Source organism: Sorex araneus, chromosome 2 (assembly GCF_027595985.1).
Source record: "Sorex araneus isolate mSorAra2 chromosome 2, mSorAra2.pri, whole genome shotgun sequence".
In the NCBI taxonomy this organism is placed as follows: Eukaryota; Metazoa; Chordata; class Mammalia; order Eulipotyphla; family Soricidae; genus Sorex; species Sorex araneus.
In genome coordinates, this window is record NC_073303.1 from 338,163,883 (window position 1) to 338,190,814 (window position 26,932).

At 37.4% G+C, this 26,932-nt stretch overlaps 1 protein-coding gene across 5 annotated transcripts in view; it reads right to left on the reverse strand.

Moving 5' to 3' along the window:
* The window catches only part of CHST9 (carbohydrate sulfotransferase 9), a 298,929-nt gene that overhangs the window by 169,180 nt on the left and 102,817 nt on the right, over positions 1-26,932 (reverse strand). For 4 of the 5 annotated variants that reach the window (XM_004606034.2, XM_055129637.1, XM_055129640.1 and 1 more), the window contains one exon: positions 153-191. The exons of the other annotated variant lie outside the window; for it this stretch is intronic. In XM_004606034.2, coding sequence (XP_004606091.2) covers positions 153-191 — 39 coding nt within the window. The remainder of the gene's footprint in view (positions 1-152; positions 192-26,932) is intronic. 5 annotated transcript variants of the gene reach the window in all.

A 26,932-nucleotide genomic window follows, 5' to 3' on the forward strand; every position in this document is an offset into this window, starting at 1 on the left:
GTGAGAGATAATCCATGTATTCCCATTGATATCTTGCATTCCTTCATCTGTTATAGTAGAGATAAGTGGGATCATTCAGTAGCAAAAGGTGCTTTTTGAAGATAACAATGAAAATAAGAAATAAAGTTGGAACCAATTAGTCAAAATCTTACCTGAAGTTGCCTTTTGTTCTCTTTTCTTCTCCACTCTCCCTAAAATTAAAAAAATGTCTGATCAGTTGCGGTATGGGATCGTGAGAATATTATGTAATTTATATGAAAGACCAATTTATGGCAGTTTCCAAACACAGTTGCTGCCTCAATAACTAGAAGCATATCTAACATTCTTAATGAGATGATTTGGCAATGCTCGCATATCATTTTGTGTAAGTCAAAAGTAAATGAATATTCATTAAATGTTATGAAATTTTGATATATTGTTTGCAATAGTAAGCCCATAAGGCAAAAAACCCCATAGGACAAATATGGGACAAAAACCTAAATAAAACAAGATCATGACCTCTTATGCCCTACTTTTAAGGATAAAGGAGAATAAAGAATATGAAATTAATGTACAGAATTTTTTTTTACAGTATGAGGACTCAAACATAGGGCCTGAGGCATGCAAAGATTACACTCTACCCACAAGGTAGACCCTGAGAATGTTGAAAAATATGAAAGAATATGGGCTATAACAGTAGTACAGAACATAGGATGCCTATCTTGCACATGGCTGACTTAGGTCCAATCCACATGAACACATATGGCCCCCTGAGCTCTACCAAGAGCAAGCCCTGAGCACAGAGCCATGGGTAAGCCCTGAGCACCATCAAATGTGGCACCCTCCAAGAACAGAAACAGAACCGACTGCTGGAAAAAAAACTCTCAGAAGAGGCCTTAATATAGAGGCAAGTGAGAAGTAATGGACTAGATCATGGCTATGGGGATGGACAAAAAGGAACGATAGATATGAGACACTGAGGAGACAGAAACGATAGTGCCATTACTTGAAGTGCCGGAGAGAAGCAAAGATCCAGATGAACAATTGTGCAGGTGACTGGATTTAGGGACGCAATTTTGAGGAGATGGGACTGGCAAGCCCAGTATTGAGACTCACTGACCTCCTACTGGGAAAGCAGGCAAGGAACTTGGGAGAGAGAAGGGAAAATTCAGACACTGAAATTGTCTATCTCAAGAAGACAGCTGCAGCTGAGGGCATGGATGGGAGCTGTAAAGGCAGGCAGTGCTGAGGGGGAAACGCGGATAATGAAAAAGAAAGGAAATGCGAATGTGGGAACTCTGAGAAGTCATAAGAACAAAGATCCATGGAGCTCAATAAAATGTAGATTCATGAGCAAATAAGGTTTTAGGTAGTACAGGGGTTTCAACAGCACCCAAATGGGTCTAGTTTCCATGACTGTTAGTAAATTGTAAGAGACTAATTTTAGCAGAGAGGGAGCCAAAGAGACTAAAAAGGGCCTGTGGAGTCAGTGGGTGATGAGGAAGATGAGGCTGAGGAAGTGGCTTCGCATTCATGGAATTTGGCCACATGAAAATAGCATGATGGGGCTAAAGCCTGAGCAGGTACATGGTCAAGGTCCTACCTGGCTGGAAAAATTTAAGCATGTTTAAAGTTCAGATAAGAAATTGCACCAGGACAATGGAGCGTGGAAGCTCCACTTGTTGAAGTGAGAGCCTTGATTTATCCCACTGTAAGCAAGGCCTTGCTCTTATCCATGGTGTTCTTGCCAGTTATCAATATTTCCTGATGGAACTCAGTTGGTACAACTCATGGAAGTTACAGTAAATTTTAAGTTTCTCTTGATGTCCCTCATGTCTTTTAAAAGCCTCAAATGTAGGTGAAAAATGTGTGCTCTTAGTCTCATGAAATATATATATTTCATATCACTGTATTACTGTATCATTGTCACGCCGAATCACGTTTGATTCCTCCGTCCCTCCCTGAGAGCCCGGAAAGCTACCAAGAGTATCCCGCTCACATGGAAGAGCCTGGCAAGCTACTCATGGCGTGTTCAGTATGCCAAAAACAGTAAGAACAAGGCTCACAATGGAGACGTAACTGAGCTTTGTTCATCAAGCAAATCGATGAATAACACAGGACAACAGTGCTATAGTGATATAACATACATCAAATAATTTTATGAATTAAAATTATTATTGAATTTCTGAATTATTATTATTATTTTTGAGGGGGGCTGGGCCACATTCAGTGGTGTTCAGATACTTCTGGCTCTGTGCTCAAGCATCACTCTTGGTGGTTCTTACAAGACCATATGTGATTCTGGGTGCCAAAATGAGTTTGGCTGCATGCTCTGACTTGCGCCATTACTGCGAGTGTCTGGGAGACTGATCCAGAATCATCCAGGTAGCCTTTTTAGAGTTCTCCACAGGAACCATGAGATGCTACAAGTGTTTTTTTGTGTTTGTTTAAGATGGAAAGTTTGGGGCAAATTGTTATTCAGATTAATATCAATGAAATAACTTAAATTTTGAAAGTCTAGGTTAATTTGCTATTTACTATACCTAAAGTGATGTTGCTTGTAGTAAATAAGAGTCTCTGACTTTCCCATCTGTCAAATGGGGATCAAAGCCTACTGCTCTGAAATGTTCTGATGATTAAATAAATCCACATGTAGAACCAGCAAAAAAAAAAACCCCAAAAAACGGAAGTACATAATAAAGTATCTGATGCTTTAGATGAGCAGTGTAAGGTATTGCTGATAATGCTTTTCAATTATGACCTCAGTTTTCCACTCCCCAATTACACTAAAGGGTTTTATAAACTGTTGAGTACTATATAAATATTATTTATGATATCTATTTTGTTATTAGTACTGCAAAGGAATTAATTTGTATTTTTAACTTAGGTACATGTACATTAAAATTCAAATTAGAAAAGCAGAAAAAATAGACGATAATAGTTTGTCAATGAACAGAGAGATTGCACTCCCTAACTTTAGGCAACCTCCTTGGTTTATTTTTTAGTTTCTTTATCCTACTCTGTATGGATTACTTTAATAACCATTGTTAGTGTTCATCTTCATAGAAATAAGTGACTAAGACCTGTCTCTAGCTCCAAAATCTACCCATATTTTACCTGAATCTCACCCAAACCTGAAACCTAAGGATGCACTCCTTTCCCCTTTCTCCCAGCCCCCATATCATATCGGTCCTGCACACAATTACTTTCATTTTCTTCCTTTGGAGCTTTTTACATTAAATTTCTCCTTTCTTACTAGTTTATGAACTTGATAGCTCTTCCTGGGCTTATTTCCTACAATCTCTTAACCAGTTGCCTTGATTTTATGGGCAGTTTAATCATCTTTGCACTTTGATATTTACTAAGGATTAAAATCCATTTCATTATTATAAAAATTCACTGCCCCAGAAGATCTGACCATGACCTACTTTCTGCTGAAATTGCTCAAGCACCATATAGGACATCAGTTACAACAGAAATTATACCTCTGGCTCCAACTCTATGTCCACACTATTTCTGCTCCCCGAATCTCCTATATACCACCTCTGCCAACAAAATGCCCTTCCTTCTTTAGAGTTGAGCTTGGCTGAGTTCAGAAGTTGAGCTCAGCACTTCTATGAAGACTTTTGCTTTTGTGTTACAGTCCCAACTCCCTTTTCCCTACTTCATAAGTCATCTTTCCTCCATGCTGCTGTAATTTTTATTTACACCTTGGTGATAGCAGTAACTCACTGTTTGGTAATGGTTGGTTGTGGATTTGCCCCTCCAATTAGGCTTTAGCTTACTTTAGGACAAGGGATGTCCTCTATCTCCTGGTATCTCAGATGGTCTTGAACAGAAATGTTTGGGGTGGATTTGAAAAAATGAGATGCTCCAGAACTCTTTAAAATGCTAGAAAACCTGGAGTAGATTTTAGTCTGGCTAACGTTAAGTGCCAGTACAACCAAGAACAGAGCTTTTACCAGGTATTTACATTACAACTGACAACCTAGGAAACTATTATATTAGGAAAGTGGGTGATAAAATAACAGAGAGGCTTTCAGAATAATGAACATGCATTTTACTCTTGGTGTGCTTTATTTGATCAGATTCTAGTTTAAAAACAAAACGTAAAAGTACCTTACTTCTATACAAACCTGGTTTGCAGCTTTCCACCTGTGAGGAATAAAAATGAACCATAATCTCATAAAAATAGAAATTTCAGTGTAAAACTTTTCTCTGAAAAAAATGGATCTAATTGAACACTAAAATTCCACATCTTGAGATTATGTATATAAACAGAGTCTAGCTGTTTTAAAATCCCTTTAGACAAGACTGTTGATATTGTTGCATGGATAAGTGTTAAATATACATCAATTTATAGCACATTTTAGCACTTCACTACAGAAATAGTTCCTTTATCACAGTCCCTTATTATCCATTAAAATCACAGGCACATAAATGGCAATCTAATGATGAATAACCAATAATGAGTAGGGTCACTGTATAGCTTAGGGGCTTACACTACTTCTCAGGGGCTTACACTACTTCCAGTGAAAAGAAAAATCTATGTACAGACATGTGTTTATATGTATACATGTAGCATATGCACATACATGTACATATGTATATATACACAGACACAGTCACTCATATACACTGTACCTATATTTGTAGGTGATAACATGTAGGGAGACAAAACTGTATAAGCTGTATTCTCACACTAAGATGCAGACATGTCTTTAAAATGTACTCTCTCTTCTACCTGCTTCCATCTTTATATAATAAAGGCTGTCATGGAATCTTATCAGGCTTTCCTCACTGCACTACCAATTTCTCAGTAGCCAATTTTGAGTTTACGTTCACTTGCAGGCATTTTATCTGCCTTGCTCTGAGAGGTATTATTAATCACATCCTGTTGCTAGGATACCTGAAAATGTTCATTTATGTCCGATGTTTCTTTGGCAAAATGCACTGTGAAAAAAAGCATAGAATCATGACAACGAAAATTACTGTGCGCATGCTACTTTTTTTTTTAAATGGTAGTGAGTGGTGAGGGAGTACAATAATGCCAATTCTTAAGATTTTTTAAATGTGGTTTTGTTTCACCTAGATTTTAATGGGAAATGTTGGCAGTGTTTTTTGATGATGAAAATCCGTAGTACTTTTACACTTCTGGTTCAGCAAGGAAAAGTGGAAGGAAGGTAGGGTTTTAATTCTGTTTACTTTCTGTGACTTAGCGATGAAGAGGCTTTAAGATGTTCTCACTTTAAATGCTTCAATTACAGACAGGGCAGTGAGGTTACAGTGATGGTTAATTTGTAGAGCCATCCTGATATACACAGGTCACCACTACTGCCATGATCAGCTATTTTAATGCAAGACTTAGGGGAAAAGGACTCTTCAAAGTATGCATTTGTATACTAAGAGGAAAAAATGCCTTTATGGATATCCAAATTTGTTGCCGCTTTGGGTATTAAAATCCAATGATTCCTACTTAATCAATTGTAATGAGATAAAAATATAAGTAATATATATGAATAATATATGTAAATACATAAAATTTACCTATGTGCAAGATTTTTATAGACTATCTCTTTCACAGGAAATAGCATTATTTAGTGAAGAAAATAGGACTTTGGAGTTAGAAAGACTAACTTCCCATCTTAATCACTGGTACTGAGTATGCAACTCTGGAAATACAGTGTATCTCCCCATTGCATGTTTTCTCTCTCATTTGCTCTCTCTCACTTCTTTCTTACTATCTCTGTTGGTCTATTTATATATTTGTATATGCATATATGTGTCTACAAATGTGCATATAAATGCAAGATACAAAACTAGATAGGAAGTATAAAATGTTTTAAGTGGTTTTTTATTTTAACAAAATGAATGATACGCAAGCATTCGGTGGCCTCAAACCATTCCCCTGGCCAGAGGACGGCAATGGATAGAAGAGAACCTGGGGAATGGAGAAACAGGACCCGGGCCCCGGGCTGGTCGGTAGACAGTTTATTTCTCTCTCCTCCCCAGCGTAGACTGATCTCTTCCCTTATGGCACAATCATAGTCGTAGTTTTGGTCGTAGTCCCAGTCATCATAGTTCTCTCATCCTAGTTTCCTCGTAGACTTCAAAGTTCTCTTCTCCATTCTCTTCTAGTTGCATCTTCTTCCTTGTCTCTCATAGTCTCATCATCCCCTACCTAGTCCCCTTCTAGTTTTTATCTTCATCATAGTCCTTCTTCTCTTCCTCACAGACCCAAAATCTCCAAAGTTTCAGTTCTTATCCTCCTACGTCTCATCCTCTACATCTTCAACGTCTAGTCCCTTCTTACCCCTAAGAGCATAGTTATATAGAAATCATGAAGGGTGGGGATACAAAATGGTGTGGTTGAACATATCATCACAACAAACAGATGTAAAGTCCCTCCTTCAGGAGATTAACTCATGGACAAAATCTCATCAGAGGGTTCAACACTCCAGATTACTAGCAGATCCGCCCAAGGGTGGGATTCCATCCAGGGTGTATTGCTTTCTCCTTTTCTCAGCTAGTAATCCATTTAAGCAATCATAGTAAATTTACTTGTTAGAATATTTCTAGTCATTTTGTATGAACATAGTAAGAGATATATTAAGGTTAAAGGTTGGCTCTTCTTGGGGACAACTCATTACATATTCTAGACCACAGTCCTCAGGTCATGTTAGTCTTTCCTAACCCCAGTAGTGTCCTTATTCGGTTACTTCTTTTTGGATCATAACAGAGTTTGTTCCATGACCGTGCTCTTAACTTATGGTGCTTAGCTTGTCTCCTTTTGATGTCAGGGTAGCTTACAGATTACCCTGGGTCCATCCTGTCTCTTTATTAAGATCCTGCTTTTAGAATGGTAGGAATTAAGGGCAACTGAGTCTTAACTCGCATAAATATGGATGCCCATGAGTAAATATTATTTTGGAAAGAGAAAAGTAATATAGGGTTATTAGTGCCTGATGGATTGAAATGGTGTGTCTCAGGGACATTGTTGTGAAAGTGGCTCAATAAACCTAAATTCCCTGGGGAGGAACAAGGACCACCCAATGATGTCCAACACACTTGCTTCTCTCTTCCCTCTGGTCACAACTATTTTGTTAATAACATTTAATAATTAATTTGATACCTAGTGGTTCTGATATTTCTCTAAAAACAAATAGAAATCTGTTTAAGTTTTGTTATGTTTTGCTTTTTGGGTCACACCAGTCGATGCACAGGGGTTAGTCCTGGCTCTGCACTCAGGAATTACTCCTGGAGTTGGTTGGGGGACCATATGGGATTCTGGGAATCAAACCTGGGTCAGCCTCCTGCAGGGGAAATGTCCTACCCACTGTGCTATCACTCCAGCCCCTGTTTAAATTTTTTACTTTATTTACATTAATGTTTTTAAGTGCTATTATCAGTGAAACTATTATTATAATTATACTAATAATAGAGATAGGATTTATTAAGCATTGTCTACATAGTCATAAATACTATCAATATTTTATATGGATTAATTGATTTTACTTCCAGTGTATTACAAGAATATATGAACATAATACCAATTTCCAGGTAAGGAAATGGTACAAATTGGTTAAATACCTTTGATGGATCACTGAACAACTGAGGGGTACATAAATAATGGGACTGAAAAAATGGACTGAAACCAGAAAGAAAAGAGCAGTAAAGATGGAAAGTGCCTTAAACTGCATTTATTAGTTGTTGAATTGTGAAGTTTGCCTAAATAAATAACTTTGCTAAAAGTACTTGATAAAAATATTTTCACCACTTTTTTTTTAAATTTTATTGAGTCATCGTGAGATAGTTACAAGCTTTCATGTTTGGGTTACAATCACACAATGATCCAACACCCGTCCCTCCACCAGTGCATATTCCCCACCACCAATATCCCTTCTTTACTTGTCAAATTAGTTGTTGGAAATATTTAGCTGCCTATTTCAGTTATTAAATCCTAGTCACAATGTCTCAGTAGTGGGTTAGCAAAATGGACTTCAGATTTTGAAATGGTTTTTAGTAGTTTAGCACAAATTAGTGCCTACTATAAACTGGGTACTCTAATGAAAATATTTAATTTAACCCTTGGAAGAACTCTATGGACTACTGATATTCCCTTCTATTTTCCAATGTTTAAAGCAGGTGCGAAATTTTTTGTAAGAAGCATAGGTTCCAGTTAGTGATGGGCATGGTTAGAACATGAATGAGGGGTGTTTTCACCTGATGCTACTCCCTTCCCCTATCATTTCTCAGCTTGTTGGATATGGTGAATAGAGGTATATCTGTAGTATAGTGAAGAATTCAGATTAATCACCGTGGGATAGGATATTGGTCATAGTATTCAAAACCTATGACTTGTTCTGCATTTATTAATCAGGAGCAATACTAGTTCTACTTTCTAGGGTAATTTTGAGGAATCAATAAAAATGATGCACATACTAACAATACTAAAAGCTTTGAGTGTATAATGAAGTAACATTTATAACACTTTTACCTCAGTGCCTAGAATACAGCACCATGCTGCACTACTAGGTACTTTATTTAACTTTTTTTAGTTAGCAGTACTTGGGGCTTGCTCCTTTCTCTATACCTAGAGATCGATCACTTCTGGCAGGGATTAGGGAGATCAGATGCGATGCTGGGCATCAAACCTGTCTCAGCCATATGCAAGGCAAGCACTCATGTGCTATACTGTCTCTCTGGTTCCTGGTCGGTACCTGTGTAATGAACATACTAGAGGGTCCCTAGGAGCACACTATAATTATTAGTATGTCAGTGTGAATGGTTTCACTTAGACAAAGTATTTTAATTACTATGACAAGGTCAATGGCTTCCTTTACGCAAATACTACATTAATATTATGATAGTACATAAAATTTAGCCTCTGAGAATAAACTGACATCTTTACCCTCCCTGTAACTCTTTTCAGGAAAAAATGTTTTGAAAAGTCACACATTGAGATAACAAAAACCTCACCTTAATTATGAGCTAAGAAAACATTATTTTAGAATCCTGCTCTTGTGGTTGAAATTCCTACCAACATTTTTTAGTGAGAAGGTGCACTGTCAACAGATATACATGGTCTAGACAGGAAGGCAAAGATTTTCTTGGAATAAGATGACCATATTGTTGCAACTTATTACATAATTAGTTCGGGGCTTGATGAAGTAACTGGACTCTTTTGAGATTCAGTGGTGTTTTAAGTTACATAAGCAAATGCTATCTTTTAAGTATTTCAACAAAGGAACCTAAGAGATATTACAGGGGGTGAGTTACTTGCCTTGCATGCAGCCAACCCAAGTTTGATCTCCAGCAATAATAATAGTTTCTTATTATTAATAATAATAGTTATTATTAATAACTAATATTATTAATAATAATAGTTCCAATAATAATAGTTTCAAAATAAATTAGACAAGCCAAGATGTGAGAAGGTTTTAATTATAACAGGAGTCTCAGTGAGCCACTTTGAAGAACAACTGGTCCAAAGTAGGACAGCAGAAACTGCAGTATCTGTTGTCATTGGGATGGATGAAAAGGCAGGGCTTATTTTATTATTTCTGCCAAAGTTGAAATGAAACTGGTCTCAGTAGATGCTAGTGCTAAGTCTCTCTGTGGCTGTGGATCTTTACTGTCCTCCTGCAGGTTTAGATAAACTCCACTTGCTCTTCTGTCTGTTTCTATTTGGTGAGTTGATATGTTGCTAGGATGCTTGGGCAATGAGGGCTATTATGAGCACAGTCCGTGCTGTGAGTTCCAGACAGTGTGTACTGAGATACAGAAAATGGCCCTTCAGAAACATATCGATGTAGATAGATCTGAGCCTCTGAGGTTGGCCATCTGCTCTGGCAGAGCTAACACTCCATCTGCAGTCCTCAGCCCTGGGGTCTGCCATCCGTCATAACATATAGAAAGCCTGAGAAGAACTGTATGTACAAAGATTTTTCTTGAGCTCATCCCTGTGCAAAGATATAGCAAACTCAGTATGAGAAAGAAAGGTTTTATGTAGCCTTGGAAAATTCTCAAGTGCAGCATTTCTTCCCACTTAGAACCTCTGACAAGCACATAATGAATGTGACAAGCAACTGTTCCTTCCAGATTCCCCACACTGGTCTGGGTGAAACAAATCTTAGAGTAAACCTTTTGATATTCAGATCCTCTTTTTTGAGGTAATCACATGTTGGCAGAGAAGGTTTTTGGAAGACCTTTAGATGTTGAAGTCAGATTGGCAAAAATAAATACCCAGTTACTTTCAGGTCTTAAATATCACTGCAAACCGGGAGTGCTAGTTTTACTAATGCATACTTTTGACTAAAAGCAGGGATGTGTATTCTCCTTTGGGCAATACCATGTTTTAGCAAGTTAGATGTGGAGTGTCATTTGCAAATAAATTAATGTTCCAGGCATCTTTGGGATGTTCATTATTGGAATGCATTATTTTGTAAAATACAGAAAAATGTCATCATCTGTATATTCACTCCTGTGTGAATGCTGAAAATGACCACACTTGAACAGATACCACTTATGTCCCTTTGGATTAAGTAACTTTCATCAAAAATAGAATACGCTAGTCATTCCAGCTTGTAAGATTGGGCCTGGAGAATAGGGCAGCTTCTAATTCCCCTCTTTCCACTTACCTTGGGAAACGCTAGCCACAATGTAAGGAGGCAGGCCACTATGAGACTACCATGCAGGGAGGTGGTCTCATAATCACACAGGAAGAAAGAGTTGCCTGAGCCATACACCGCCCACTGCTGCCTATTATAGCATCTGTGTCCAGGTGCCAGGCCAGTGAAAATAAGAAAACCAATCTGCACATAGATTCCCCCAACTCCTACCACCTCTGCAGACCTCACGCATAGCAGAGCCAACAATCCCAGCCAAACCTGTCCAGATTCCTAAATCACAAAGCTGCAAGCAAAATGTTAGTTCTTTACCACCAAGTAAAGAACTTGGTGGTATACTTTTTATGTATAGAATGATAGCAAAAACAACTTTTTATTTTCATCATGAGCATATATTGATGTATATATGGGTATATGCACATATAGACTGGTGTTTTCCCTTAAGGTAAGGCTTATGCATATTTATTCTTTCTTAAGACTATTTGCTCAATGATATCTTTAAATAGTTATAGTTGTATTTTCTGGCTTTTTAGCATCCAAGCATTTTCATTTTTATGAGAAATGATAGTCTATTGTAATATATATATATACATATATATAACTGTGTAGGCTAATATGTATTATGGTTTCATAAAATCTTACTATATCAGCCTACATCCAGGTTATCAATCAAAGGTAAAATGGAGACTAATAATTTTAGGATTTTAGGCATCTCATTTAAGCATGTTAGGATTTTCAAACCATCAAGTGGGGTACCCATTTGAAACAATATGTAGATATTCATCCTGGCTTCAAAACCTCATCATTAGAAAGATAAAAGCTTGGAGGATAAAAATCATCTAAACTGAAACACTGGAAAGATTTGAAAGCAATTTCTGCCACAAAAGTAAAAATTATTTTATTTGCTCTGAGTAGGTTCACTTTTAAGAGAGAATTAGCAGAATCGGTACTGAATTAAGAGCTTTAATATTATTTAGGCTTGATTATTTTTCTGTTTAAAGTGAACAGGGAAACATTCCCTTACAAAAGGTAATGACATGAGTTCAATCAGAATCTATGCTTATGAAGTCAGTTTGTTCACATTAAATAGCAACTTATTTGGCTTGCAGACATGCTTCCCTGTCCAGCTTTTCATCTTGAGGGGGAAAAAAAAAGCACATTTCAATGCTCTCTCCCAGGCTCTTAATCATCACCTAATTAGCTGGTGAAAAAAGTGGTGGAGGCCAGAGGTGAGCTTAATTTTATTCTTTAAGAAGTCAGCACAGTTCTCATTCCTACTAGACCCAAGTTTTCACTTTTGCTTTGTAATCCTTTCTTAATTTAAAAATCTTTATCATGCCCATCTTTCCCTTCACATTGACCCATACCAAAGGTTTGAAACTTCCACATTCAGGGAAGTTTGTTTTTCATAGAATGAAGGAAGACTATAAGGAAAGTGTGTTTAGATCAGCAGCTATTGATTCATTGCTCTCAGGCACTGCTGGGGACTTTGAAATCTTGTAAAAAGTACCCTCTGTTAACTGAGTGGACTGCCTGACTTTGCCAGAAGTATTGTTAATCAGCTAGTGTATCTTATGAATCAGACATGAGGCTCACCAAAGTTAGAAACTCGAGAGAAAGTTAAAAAAAAGACACCAAATGTTGAAGTTCTATTACATGGCAGGTGAAGAGCAAGGCATTTTTGCAGAGGTGCTCTAATGCAAAAGGATGGGGGAAGTGTGGAGTGGCTCAACTAATCTGGCCTCCAGCAGGGCTGAAAGTGGGTCTTTACCTAATAATAGAGACAAGAGTGGGAGATACTCCAGGAGGGAAGGGAAATAAATATCATCTGAACACCTAAGGTAATAAGCTATTTTCTGTCCAGATCTTTCATCGGTGTGAGATGCTGATTTCAGAAAAAGCAAGGCAGGCACTGACTCCTAGAGTGTACTCAGACAGGAAGTGGAGCACTCTCTGGAGATGGGTTCGGATGAACTTCGGAAGAGAGCAGAAGTACTGAGAAGAAATTACCCAGCTCTTTTCAGCCACTAGTAGCTTAGAATCATACAAAACTAAGACTGGAATTCCTAGGAGAAGCAAGAAACATTTTAGCTTCATCTACTCTAGCAGACAGAACTCTGGCCCACTTCATGATCATTTTCCCTGTGGGCTGGGGTTGTTCTCAGCCTCCTCTCAGGTCCTATGGGTGAGCATGACTGAACACTGTGATCCCAGACCCTTTGTTCTGGTCACTTAATGTTTCCCGAAATTGATATGAGAGAATTCTGTTGAATTGATTAAAATATTTATCTTTCTAGGAGGCAGGGGAATAGTATAGCATCTGGTGCACAGGATAGGCCTGGATTTGCTTCCTGGCACCACGGTTCCTGAGCAACACCATGTGTAGATCTGAAGAGCCCCCAAAACACACCAGTTGCCAGAGTATATTCTGGATACCACAGGGCCTGAGAAGCATTGCATTCTTGGGCTTTTGTCTAGAACTATACGTTCGGGACAAATTTACGGTTTGTAAAGTCTTGGATAATCAAGAATCTCCTGAGGGGCTGCAGTGATAGCACAGTGGGTAGGGCATTTGCCTGGCACACGACTGACCTGGGTTCGATTCCCAGCATCCCATATGGTCCCCTGAGCACTACCAGGAGAAATTCCTGAGTGCAGGAGCCAGGAGTAAAACCTGTGCATCACCCAGTATAACCCAAAAAAAGCAAAAAAAAAAAAAAAAAAAAAAAGAAGCTCCTGAGCAGCTCTTGGGAGACCCCTCCCCCCTCCCCAGTATTTCTCTTTGCCAATAAAAGGCTCAGATAGGAGAAAACATCTTTGTTCTCTGTTTGGGTAAGAATCCTAGAACAGGAGGACAAAACAATGGGGCAAGGTTGACTCAAGGAACAAAGCCAGGATGGTGTGGATGCACTGAACTTGGTGCTATAGAACTACCTTCACTCACAATTTTGTGTTGTAGGCTATTTAACTTCTTTCCCAGTTTAATGTAGTTTATACCTGAACTCATCCTTATCTTGCACTGCAAATTAGTATTATTATCCAATCAAAATGGTATGACATTGCTAATTAATCAAATAGTCTATGCTAAATAAACTAGGAACAAAAAGCTGATGGGAAGAACATGGCTCATGAGACAGCCCTAGGAATTATGAGGGTTGAAACTCTGCCCCAGCTGGGGCTGCACCTCTGGAAATGCACCTATATGCTTGGCTCTCTTCCAGACATACAGGTAAAGAGAGCCAGGGTGTCTGCACCCAGTGTTCATGTGTTATCTGAGTCATGCACTGAGTACCAGCAATGCCAGAATTCTCTGCCCAAACAGTCCCAAGATTCTTTTGGTTCTAGAGTAGGGACCCAATTTCATCACTGGGGAGCAGATCCTAAGGCATGAGGGGTGTTGAGTGCATATCTAGCGCTTGGGGAAGTGTGCGTGCAAACTGGTCCCAATTCATCTGCATGAGGCCCCTCACAATGCTGGAAGGCTATAAAGGAGGAACTGTGATGGAGGTAGAAAGTCAAGGCCCATGCTGTTTCCTCAACCAGGCATGGAAAATGCAGGGTCAGGAGTGTCAAGACACTCAGACCAGGGGCAGTTCTTGCACAGGGGTGATGGGAACACAGATACGGCCTCTTACAGCTGTCCAGTGGTAGAGTGGGAGGTTAATTATCACTGTTACTATATCACTGTTATCTGGTTGTTCGTATATTTGCTTGAGCGGGCTCCAGTAATGTCTTTATTTGTCACTGTCTTGTGCTAGCATAGCCCAATGGCATCTACTCGCTCCAGGAACACAAAGAGCATGTTGGTTTAACTGTTTTTGGCATGGCAAATACGTCACGGGTTGCTTGCCAGGCTCTGCCATGCAGGTGGAATATCCTCAGTAGCTTGCCAGACTCTCCAAGAGGGACGGAGGGAGAATACAAGCAAGTATGTTTAAAACCAAACAAATGTGTGCTGCTTTAGGTACATCAGTGGGATAGAGTATAAGAGGTCCAGCCACGTGCTCCAGGAAAAATTGCATCCCTCTTTTCTGGAATCTTTGTTTTATAGTCTCTGGATCTTGGCCGTTGATGAGATTACATGGTGCCGGGGGCAGTTTGTGGGTGTAACTGTCAAGCTACTGGAAAACTGGGGAGCTGGGGGGAGGAGGCTGAGTCCTGATCCGAGCAGACTTGGAGATCTCAGCCATGGGTCCTGTATACCTGAGTTCCTCTTCTGGTTAATTATAAATGAGGAAAATATGGAGGCTAGGATATGAACCCATCCAAGCTTACCCAGTAAGTGTTATATCCTAAATTTGGATTTTCAAATATCACAGTTTACTAACATACACTTACTTAAACTTTCTGAGATGTTGGCTAATGTATGTTTCAGAATCAGAGACACGCAGATTGATTAAAACTATGCTTCTTATTTGTACAGTCTCCAGTTCCTGCATAAAAACACTGAACAATGCTTACAGTAAGGGGGCAAAATGCAAACACATTAAAATCTAATTTCTTTGTAGGTGAATCACTAATGAATTGCACATGAAATGAAAAAAAAAGTTTTAAACTACTGTACAGGCAGAAAGTGGGAAAAGTGGGGCAGGGTTAGCCTGGCCTCCCTGCATGCTCCACACTCATCGGTACAAAATGCTCTCTGAGGCCTTTAAGAAATGAGTCAATCTTATCCCTTTTCCTTTGTTGTGCAAAATATGTGCTTTTATTTTTCCCACAAAATTATCTGAACTGGCTGTTCACATGGCCCCAATCTGTCACTTTGATTTTAAATTCTTCAACTCATTACTTGCTTATAGAATTTTTTAAAAGCTACAGGTGATTTGCAAATGATGTTTTGAAAAAGATCACTTTTATCCTCCAGTTCAAGCAATCACACCTAAATCTTAGTGGGGATGGTGGTTTTCATTTCTCCTGGGGGTTCCCAATTGCACAGATGTACAATCCACTTCCATTTACACGGACATTTAAGAGTTTTCCTGGAACCCTACATATCTATGGGATATAAATTAATAATTTGGAAAAAAAAACCTGTTGTGATATCTCCAAACAGTTTGAAATAAAAATACCAAATTTGAGCATTAATAGGGAAGTTGATTTCAGTTCTGGAGAAGATGGTTAAAAATCCTGGGGGTGGGGGATGGGAGAGAGAGAGAGGAGGGAAGGGAAACAGAGAGAGAGAGAGAGAGAGAGAGAGAGAGAGAGAGAGAGAGAGACAGAGACAGAGACGACAGAGACAGAGATGGAGACAGAGATGGAGACAGAGACAGAGAGACAGAGAGAACAGAGACAGAGAGACAGAGAGAGAAAAAGAGAGAGACAGAGACACAGAGACACAGAGTCACAGGGAGAGAGACAGACCAAAGAGTGAAGAAAATGGTATGGAATCAGATTACATGCTTGAAATAGCTAAGTCTCACAGTAGAAAAGAATGCAGGTATGTAGCTTATGAGTTCTGCCATCATCTTCTGGGGTCACCTGACCAGCCCTGGATGCTGTCTCTGGCTGCAAACAGTACTCAACCATCCAGATAACATCACAATTAATCCCCTCTCACACTCTGGTCACTGCCATTTTGTGAGTCAGAAAGACAGTGACCAGTATCAGATCTCTCTTGAGGAGTATCAAGAAACAAAATAAGAGAATAGGCAGTAGTCAGTGAAAACAAAACCCGAGACTCTATCAACAGAACTAAGTGGGTTAAGCTGAGCTGAGGAAGAGGTGGATGAAAAGGCACCCAGGGACAGTGGTGGAGGGACAGTGGTTCTCTAGTGGTGGGTGTGATGTATTAGCATTGTAACACTGTATGCCTAAAACAACATAAACACTGCTGTATATCATGGTTTCTCAAATTAAAATTCCTTTTAAAGAAAATGTTCAACACATGTTTGAAAATGAATCACAATAACTACCTTCAGCATTAAGTTATTTCCAGTTCTCTGATTAAACAAATTCTACTAATTTGCAATCAACAAAAGTATGGTAGGCAAAGGATACGGGTTATATTTGGACTGATGTAGGCTGGAGAGAGTATCTTGATCTGGGAGATAAAACAGAATAAAATAAAGAATTTGACAAAAATGGAAAATGCAATTGATAAAGAGAAATTATAAACTCTGGGGAAGGAGGTAAAGGTCATAGGGACTTTCCGCAGAATGTGAGGAATCACTATGCCTACATATGCATGCATGTTTTCTTTTTGTGGGTATTAAGAAGATGAGGTTAGTCAATAAGGGTAAAATCTTTTGGAGATGGGCATCTCAGATCAAAAGGAAGGAAAGTTAAAAGCTATTACTCATTTGCATGCTTTTTAAGTATAAATTATTAGGCATTAATATGGAAAAGTAAAAAGTACCAGCATTTGGATCCTTCTTCCCTTTACTAATAATGTGACCTTAGTCAATTTTCATCTATTAATATAAAATAAAATACTAAATTACTGGGGTTCTTATAAAAATGAAAAGAAAGGCAACACCAGGAGTGCTTCCTGAGCAGGGACCCAGGAGTAAGCCCTGAGCACTGTGTAGTGTAACCACAAACATAAAAAAATAAATTTTCAAAAATTGGTGAATATAAATTTATAACTTTAAGTCCCACTAAAATAGAAATTATTATGATTCTTCAAACCTACCAGTTTTACCTTATGTCCAAAATGTCAAAATTATTTATATGCCTTCTACATTCCTTGTTTACTAGTTAAGTGCTTTAACTGGTTGATGTTATTTTATATACAATTCCATATAAATCTAGTATCTTTTAAATTGAATTATATTTTCATTATATATTCCAATTTATTTTAATTATATAAGTATTTGATTATTTAGAAGTCATTTCTAAAAGAGACCAATTAAACATCATCATATTTTATATAATTATATATAATTAATATAATAAACACCATTATAATTTATTTATAAAATTTAAAATTATAATTAATGAATTTATAGTTTCTATAAATATAAAATTTATAATTTATAAAAATTTTATAAATATCAGGACTTCCAAGAAATAATGCTCTCTAATTTTCTTTAAGTTTTGCTAATGATGATCTCTAATAAAATTGTACATTCCTGTAGTGGTTTCTGTTTCAATTGGACAGATCTTATTTGATTTGATATCTCTGATTTAATATTTTTAAAGACATACTTCCTTACATTAACAACATTAAATTCAAGAAGTAATGGCCTAATTTTCTAATTGCTTTCTTGAAAGAAAGGTGGTACGATCTATCATTGCATGGCTCAGATCAATATTTTTATAGTTAACCCAAAGTTTCAGATTGAGAGACTCACCTGTGGGAACCTCTCCAGTTGGTTATTTGGCTGGTAAACTGTACTGACACTTTACCACAACAGACTTTTTTTTGAAATTCACTCAGTTCAATTTTGTTTAGAAGATTAAGCATTTCTTTGGAGACCAAAATACCTAGATCAAAACTGACATTGCATTAAATTTACAGAGCAATGTTTTCTGGTTTTGTAGTTATGCTTTAATAATATCTTGTGGCAGTAACAATATACTATTGCCTGACTTTTTTCCCTCCTCTTTAAAGATTTGAAAACAAATAAAAAGTAAAGAAAATTTTTTTAAAAGCCCTGTAAAAAGGCCAAAGGAATTCAACCACTAACTCAGTTCTCTCAATTTTAATACCCAAGGTCTTTCTTTTTAAAATTTATATACATTTTTATCTACCATAGCTTTTTCTTTTTTTGGAAAAAGTAGATTATTCTCAGCATTTCTAGTTCTATTCCCTATCTCCATTTTTCAATAGGCCCTGTGCACCTTGCTGCAAAGGTAAATTTTAAAGTAAAAGTTATTTTGAAATTTCAAAAGTTAAAGTTAATAATATGTTTAGATTGACAGACCATTAGATTTATTCTAGGAATCCAGTCTGCAATTTATTAAGCCTCTAAACCATTAAACCTTTTCACTGCAGTGACACTAAGCTAGTCTGGGTACTAAAACACAAAGCATCTTTCTTTGTTTGTTTAATAATATTTGAGATAACAAAAAGAGCTACAATGATTGCATAGTATATTACTTTGGAATTTCTTTTTTACATATTTTATTGTCATTATTATTTATTGTTTGTTTTGGAGCAGCACCAGCTGTGCTCAGGGCTTACTCCTGGCTCTGTATTCAGGGATCATTACTGGCTACGTTTAGGGGCCCATGTGGGGTCCCAGGGATGGAACTCAGATAGGCCGAGTTAGGTGCAAGGCTTACTGGCTGTCCTATTGCTTCAGACCTTGGGAAATCTTTTTTAAATGATCTACTTTTCTACTCTCCCATGCACAGATTCTCATTAATGTTTGCTCTCTCCATCCCACATTGTTTGCTTGTTTGCTTGTTTTTCTTTTAAGCCACGACACCTGGCAGGGCTCAGGGTTTACTCCTGGCTCTAAACACATGGGTCATTCCTGGCAGAGCTCAGGAAACATGTGGTGCTAGGGATCAAGCCCAGGTTCCCGGTACCTGCTGTACTATCTCTTGGGTCCCAACTTTTACTGTCTACTTTTCTTTCATTTTTAACCTCAATTATGTTCCTACAGGGGTTAGTAATAAAATTGGGAAGAGAAGCCCATATATAAAATGAACATTTTGTGGGAATTACTTAGGGAATGCAAGAGAAATAAAAAGAAATAGGAATAGTTTATGATACTGCTTCAGTCATTTACTACACAAGTGATTTTGGACATAGAAGAAATTTATGCCAATCACAACATATAAAAATTATGTATCTTGTCAAAAGTAAAAAAAATATTTAAGCAGTGTAGATATTTATTTAAAGAACTAAGAACAGAATCACCATATGATTTCTCCATTCCACTTCTGGGTGGAACACATGAAAACAGGAAAAGACAAATTGTAAAAGATACATGCATTCCTTATGCTCAGCACTTCTTAAGTAGATAAGATAGCCATGATGGATAAATGTATAAAGAAGACACTCAACTATCAAAAAAATAATAAAGTCCTGCCACTTTCAAAACAGCGAATGGACCTTACGGGTACTATGCTAAGTGAAATAAGACTTAGAATGTAGTCCCATTTGTTGATCTCTGTTTCTACTAGATTGCTTAGTTCCATGTCTTCTTTGAAGATACCTTTATCTTCAATATCGTGGAGGGTTTTGCCAACCTTGTCTTTGATGTACCTTATGGATTGTGGTCTGATGTTGAGGTCTTTAATCCATTTTGATCTGACTTTTGTGCATGGTGTCAAGTCTAGGTCTAAGCCCATTCTTTTACATGTGGTTGTCCAGTTGTGCCAGCACCATTTGTTAAAGAGGCTTTCCTTGCTCCACTTCACATCTCTTGCTCCCTTATCAAAGATTAGATGATCATACCTTTGAGGTTGTGTGTAAGGGATATTCCACCCTGTTCTATTGGTCTTCAGCTGTGCCTTTGTTCCAGTACCATGCTGTTTTAATTGTTACCGCTTTGTAGTAGAGTTTAAGGTTGGGGAGGGTGATGCCTCCCATCATCTTTTTCCCAAGAATTGTTTTAGCTATCCGTGGGCGTTTATTGTTCCATATAAATTTCAGGATTGCTTGATCTGTATTTTTGAAGAATGTCATGGGTATCCCTATAGGGATCACGTTAAATCTGTATAATGCTTTGGGGAGTATTGCCATTTCGACAATGTTTATTCTCCCTATCCATGAGCAGGGGATATGTTTCCATTTCCTCATGTCCTCTTTTATTTCATGGAGTAGCGTTTTATAGCTTTCTTTGTAGAGGTCCTTTACTTCTTTAGTTAAGCTGATTCCGAGGTATTTGATTTTCTGGGGCACGATTGTGAATGGGATTGCTTTTTTCATGTCCCTTTCCTCTGTCTCATTGTTTGCATATAGGAAGGCCATGGATTTTTGGGTATTGATTTTATAGCCTGCAACTAAAAAGCTTCTGCACCGCAAAAGATACAGTGACCAAAATACAAAGACTATCTACAGAATGGGAAAGGATATGTACACAATACCCATAAGATAAGGGGTTGATATCAATGGTATATAAAGCACTGGTTGAACTCTACAAGAAGAAAACATCCAACCCCATCAGAAAATGGGGCGAAGAAATGAACAGAAACTTTCCCAAGGAAGAGACACGAATGGCCAAAAGGCACATGAAAAAGTGCTCTGCATCACTAATCATCAGGGAGATGCAGATCAAAACAACCATGAGATACCACCTCACACCACAGAGACTGGCACACATCCAAAAGAACGAAAGCAACCACTTTTAGAGAGGATGTGGAGAGAAGGGGACCCTTCTACACTGCTGGTGGGAATGCCGACTAGTTCAGCCCTTTTGGAAAACAATATGGACGATTCTCAAAAAACTAGAGGTTGAGCTCCCATTTGACCCAGCAATACCACTGCTGGGAATATATCCCAGAGGAGCAAAAAAGTACAGTTGAAATGACATCTGCACTTATATGTTCATTGCAGCACTGTTTACAATAGCCAGAATCTGGAAAAAAACCGATTGCCCTAGAACAGATGACTGGTTGAAGAAACTTTGGTACATCTATACAATGGAATACTATGCAGCTGTTAGAAAAAAGGAGGTCATAAATTTTGTATTTAAGTGGATTGGCATGAAAATTTTCATGCTAAGTGAAATAAGTTAGAAAGAAAGAGACAGACATAGAAAGATTGCACTCATCTGTGGAATATAGAATAATAGACTAGGAGTCTAATACCCAAGAATAGTAGAAATAAGTACTAGGATGTTGACTCCATGGCTTGGAGGCTGGTCTCTCATTCTGGGCAACTCAGAGAAGGGAACACCAAGTAAAATGTGGTCGGAGATTATGCGGGGGAGGAGTGACACGTGCCGAATGCAGACTAGAGACTGAACACAATGGCCGCTCAACACCTTTATTGCAAACCACAACACCTAATCAGAGAGAGAATGAAATGGAATACCCTGCCATAGTGGCAGTTTGGGGTGGGGGGAGACGGGACTGGGGAGGGTGGGAGGGACGCTGGGTTTATTGGTGGTGGAGAATGGGCACTGGTGAAGGGATGGGTTCTCGAACTTTGTATGGGGGAAACATGAGCACAATAATGTATAAATCTGTAACTGTACCCTCACGGGATTCACTAATTAAAAATAAATAAATAAATAAAATAAAAAAGAAAAAAAGAGTAGATACTTCTACAGGAAGTATCTTTCTGGGACTTAATTTCAATAAATAATAAATGAGTGAAAAAAAAGACTTACAGAGAAAACAAATACTGCATGATTTTACCCACATGCAGGTGATAAACAAAACATTAAAATAAAGAAGCAAAGAAACAAACAAAACCCAAATCAGAGAAAAATTCACCAATCAGAGGGCAAGGAGCTTAGAGGCAAAATGGGGAAAGGGGTATGGTATTGGGTATTTAGAATTTTGGTACTGGGAGAGAGTTCAATAACTGCCATATACTTTGCATATAGGAGTCCTGGGTTAGACCCCACCCTACGCACAACATTGTCTCCAGAGTAGAATGACCTCTGAGAACCAAGTCATGAGTCATCCCTGAGAACCACTTGTATGGTCCCTAACAAAACAACAGAAACTATACTTTCAGTGGTGATCATAATGCAATGTTCAGAGACACAAAGTTATTGTGCTATGCAACTGAAGCTTACATAATGTTGTAGATCAATCTTCAATATAAATTTATTTTAAGAACAATGTAAACCTATTGGGTTCCTTTAAATCAACCTATCACTAAGTATGGTATATGTAAACTGATGTAATTTCCCCATTCATCTGTTACTTTAAACCCTCTGGTCAGAGGTGCTCTCAGCTTTCTTGCTCTCCTTTCTTTCTGTTTGTTTGGTAAAGTCACATTCTGAGAATAATTCAATTCTATCAGACTCTATAACTTTTTTCTTTGCTGTGTAAGATGTAACAAATTACACAAATGAACACATAGCACAAATAAAATAATTTCATAGGTACACTTCCAAAGACTTATGTATCAAAACCTGAGTAGATTATTCAGTGTCCTAAAAATTCTTATGGATTTCCTTAGTTAATTCTCATTATTTCCTTCATTATAGATATTTCATGTCTTCTTCTTTACCCACAGATTAAGGACATCATTTATTTATTAAATCACAGATGAAAAAGATTAAAATAGATTACATGGATTCCCCAAATTTTCATTTCATTCTCTGTCACAATTTAAAGAGCTTTTCCTTGATTCTTTTCTTGATCTGTGTACACCTGTAATTTCAAATTACTTCAATACTTGCTCTCCATTAAATCCTCTCCATCAGTATTTAAGCTACTACACCAAATATCTTTTCTTCCTCAAATCACCAAAGATTTCCTTTCAGAGAAATCTAGTGCAACAATTTTGTCTTTATTTCATCTCAGATTGTCAGAATTCATTACTAATGTTCATTCTGCTTTTTTAAAAAAATAAATATGATACAATTTTCTTTTAGTTTTTCTTTTCTCTCTCATAAATTCTTCACAATCTCTCCTCACGTTCTTCTTTTGCTCATTCGTTAAATACTGGGTCTTTTTAATAGTTCTTACCTAAGACCGCTTTGTCCGTTATTTTTATTTTTTTGTATTAGTTCTTAAATTCTCCCCCCCCACCTTTTAAATTAAACCATCATGAGATATAGTTACAAAGCACTCATGACTGCTTTTCAGTCATAAAATGATAGAAGACCCATCCCACCACTAATGTACATTTTCCATCATGGACAACCACAGACCATTCTCATCCTTCAAATGCCCTTTGGATGTCAATTGCTTCCACATATATATCTTCAGGAAAATTGTCAGTTCTAGTTATTTAATGAACATCTCTATATAGAGGCATAGGTATTCCCAAACTTCTATAATTCAACATAAAACTACTGTGTTTTTTATTTCATAATAGAAAATTTTTACTTCAATTCTGGGTAAGACAGAAAAGGTGGACTATTCTTCATCTTGGTATTTCATTGAAGGCCTTAGTGGACCTGTTAGTCTTTATATGCCTGAATAAATATTCTTTTTCTAGCTCTAAAATGGTAAGTCTAACTAGGCACAGAAAAGTTGACTTCTTTTTTCACAAAATTTCGAAGAAACTAATTTATTGTCTTCTAACACCTATTACTGCTGAAAACATACACTGTCTCTCTTTCAATAGTATTCATTTCTCCTATGGAATGTTCTTAAGCCTTTGGCATTTTGCAATTCGCTATAATAATTATAGTCATTAAATTAATTGTCTTATAGTTATGAAGTTAATTGTCTTATGTAGAGAGTTGATGTGTAGATAGGGTTTTGGTATTTGATGTTCATTAATTCAGGATATTTAATTCTGGAAAATTTACAATAATCATTGCTTTCAATACTTCATTTATTTTTCTTGATTACTTTTTTCAACTTATGTTGTCTATATGTTAGATTTCTCTGTACTCTTTTAATTTAACTGATGCACTATCTTCTTTCTTATTTTCTTTCTGCTTTACTGTTATTTCCTCAGACCTATCTTCAAAACTGAATGGCTTCAATTTTGAAAACTGCTACAAATCTTCTGTTCAATTTACATGCTAAATTTTAATAATTATTATTTTTACATCCAACATTTTATTTGTATTTTAATCACATCTATATGCTCTCTTTCACCCCAGCCATTTTTCTTATGCTTTTATTTCTTTGAACATTTAGGAGGTTCATATGATCTCTTCATATTCCGGGTTTTATTCTATTGGAGTGAAGTTTCTTCTGAGTTTTGTGTGTTGATTCTTCCCAATATTATTTCAGATCATTATGTAGTTTTAAGTCTTTGAATACAAGCTACTTCCAATAATGGGTAAGGTCTTTATTCTGTATAACTCTGACTACAGAAATATTTCTTTATAATAGCTTGAGTGTACTTTGATGATATTCAGGTGACTCGCCAATTATAGACCTTCTGTTGTCTTATCAAACTACCATTAAGGTATTGGATTTATATCCCACACCCACACAGCATGTAAACAAGAGGTTCAAGTTTTCTGGGTGACTCATTTTATTCTCAAGGCCCTTGGTTTACTTGATCACTCTATGTCTCTGACAGCTGCCAGGTTCTTGCAGGTCCCTTTTACAAATGTGATCATGATTCTCTTTTTTTGTTTGTCTGGGGCGATTTCTCCTTGAATGTGGCTATAGAATGGTATCAGCTTCGGCACCTGTTTATATTTCTTATTTTTAATTCATCTTTGTTTCTAGCATACAAAAGTTTCCTGGTATTTCATACTGAGCTTGAAACCCATTGTATTTTCTATTTCATATGCTTGGAGTCAGTGAGGAAGTCCTTTCACATCAATTCAGGTTGCCAAATTGGCTGGAAATCCTAGCGTACTCATTTTTCTCCTTCAGTAGATTTAAACTATTAATGTCAGGACTAACCCAAATTTACTGTATTAAAGAGACTAACCAGATCAGTATTTGCGCGGATAAATTAATGAATATGAATGAGTTAATTTATGGAATGAGTATCTTTAATTATTGCTAACTCTTTGACCACCAGTCTTTCATCATAATATAAATGAGAAACATTTAAGATCTTGAATTCTTTAAAGTTCCCTTTAATAATAGTTCTAAAAAGCAATGACCTCACATAGGACAGTCTTCTATTCATTTCTCTGGTCTTCTTACAGAGCTCTGAGAAAACTCTGAAAATGCAAGAAAATTCTGCACATGTAAAAGTAAAAAAAAAAAAAATACATTAAAAGCCAGAAAGAGGAAATTTTTTTCTAAAAGGCAAATCTTATTCTCATACCAGTTTTATTGTGGTGATGTTGACTTGTGACACTGTACCTTATGATTACAGCTTCACCTCTCTTCAAATGTAACTTATCACATTACATCTACTACCAAAGTAACCAACTCTCTACCCCCGTCCAAAGGACTGGCTCCATGCCTGCATCATTTTCCATCTGACAGCCTTTGTTCAACAGACTTTGTCTGTTCTTTCACTTTGTTTCTTTACATCCCAGTATGAGGGAAGTCTACCAGTATTTACTTATCTTCTTTTTACTTCACCTCAAATAATTGTCTCCAGTTCCATCCACATTTATTGTAGCAAAAACACTTTGCTATTGAATATTTAGTTTAACCATTATATTCTTCAGTTATATGATTTCTGATGGAAACTTCCTCATAGTTTTTCTGAACCTGCTGTAGTCTTATTATGTTCATTAATTTTTTTTTTTAATTTCGGTAAGCGTCATTAAGACTATGGCTTTGAAATCTTTTGGCTGGTTATTTAGGTCTTTACATTAGTATTTTCCACTAGGGTTTGTCCTGAGCCATCAACTGGTGTAAAATTCTGTCTTCTCATTGTGTTTGGTGCTCTATGTTTATATCTATGGGTTAGGCTATATAGCTTTCCTTCCCAATCCTGAGACAGTTTTATACTTAAACGGAAGATTGCAGGGGAAAGGCACGGGTTTTTAGCCAAGGTGTTGACTACACAGGCTGTAGCCTTGTTGCTATCAGAGTCACTGGAATTTAAGGGTCAGTATAGGCTACTGACCCAACCTCCAGTGTAGGAAGGGCAGGGGACTCCGAGAATTAAGTTGCTGTTGTAAAGGTCCAAGGTACAAGGGTCTTTGTGTGCTTAAGCTGCAGTTGGAAGGACCTGCAATCACTGTTAGTTCCTGTAGAAGATTCTGCCTGTAGTTCCTCGGCCACAGGCGAGGTCAGCTGTAGGTTTTGTAGTAGTTGTAGGACCTTTATTCCAGCAGCTTTTGGCAAGTAGAGATTCTCCCCTGAGGTTCAGGAAAGCACAGAGCCACACAGAAGGTTTGGACCAGGTCATATGTCAGTACCTGTTAGTCAATATCTGACAGGCTGCCTAGAAGGCTGCCAGGGTTGGGTGAGTAACAGTATTGCTTCCTCCAGAATTTGTACCATAGCTTCTAAGAAATGTCACTGAGTTTCCCCTTTCCCAAGAGATACTCCTTACTCAGGTCAAGAATGTTCCTTGGCCGGCTAACGCGGCTGCGCGACCTTTTCTGAAAAATGAAAACATACAATCTATTGATGCCATCCAGTATGTCTGACTGTTGGAGGAAAACCTCCAAATAATAATAGTGAGATTCCTGTTGAAAATTGGATGTAATCACAGTAAGGAAAGAGTAAAGTGAAAAACGTCTGCCACACAGGTAGAGGGCGAGTGGGAGGGGGGGTATGCGGGGGTTTGGTGGTGGATCAAATATGAAAACTTTGTAACTGTATTCACAGTGATTCATTAAAAAATAATTTAAAAATGTTCCTTGAAGTCTGCGGTGCCTGAATTGCAGGCAACCAGGGTGTTTCACATTATCAATACCCGC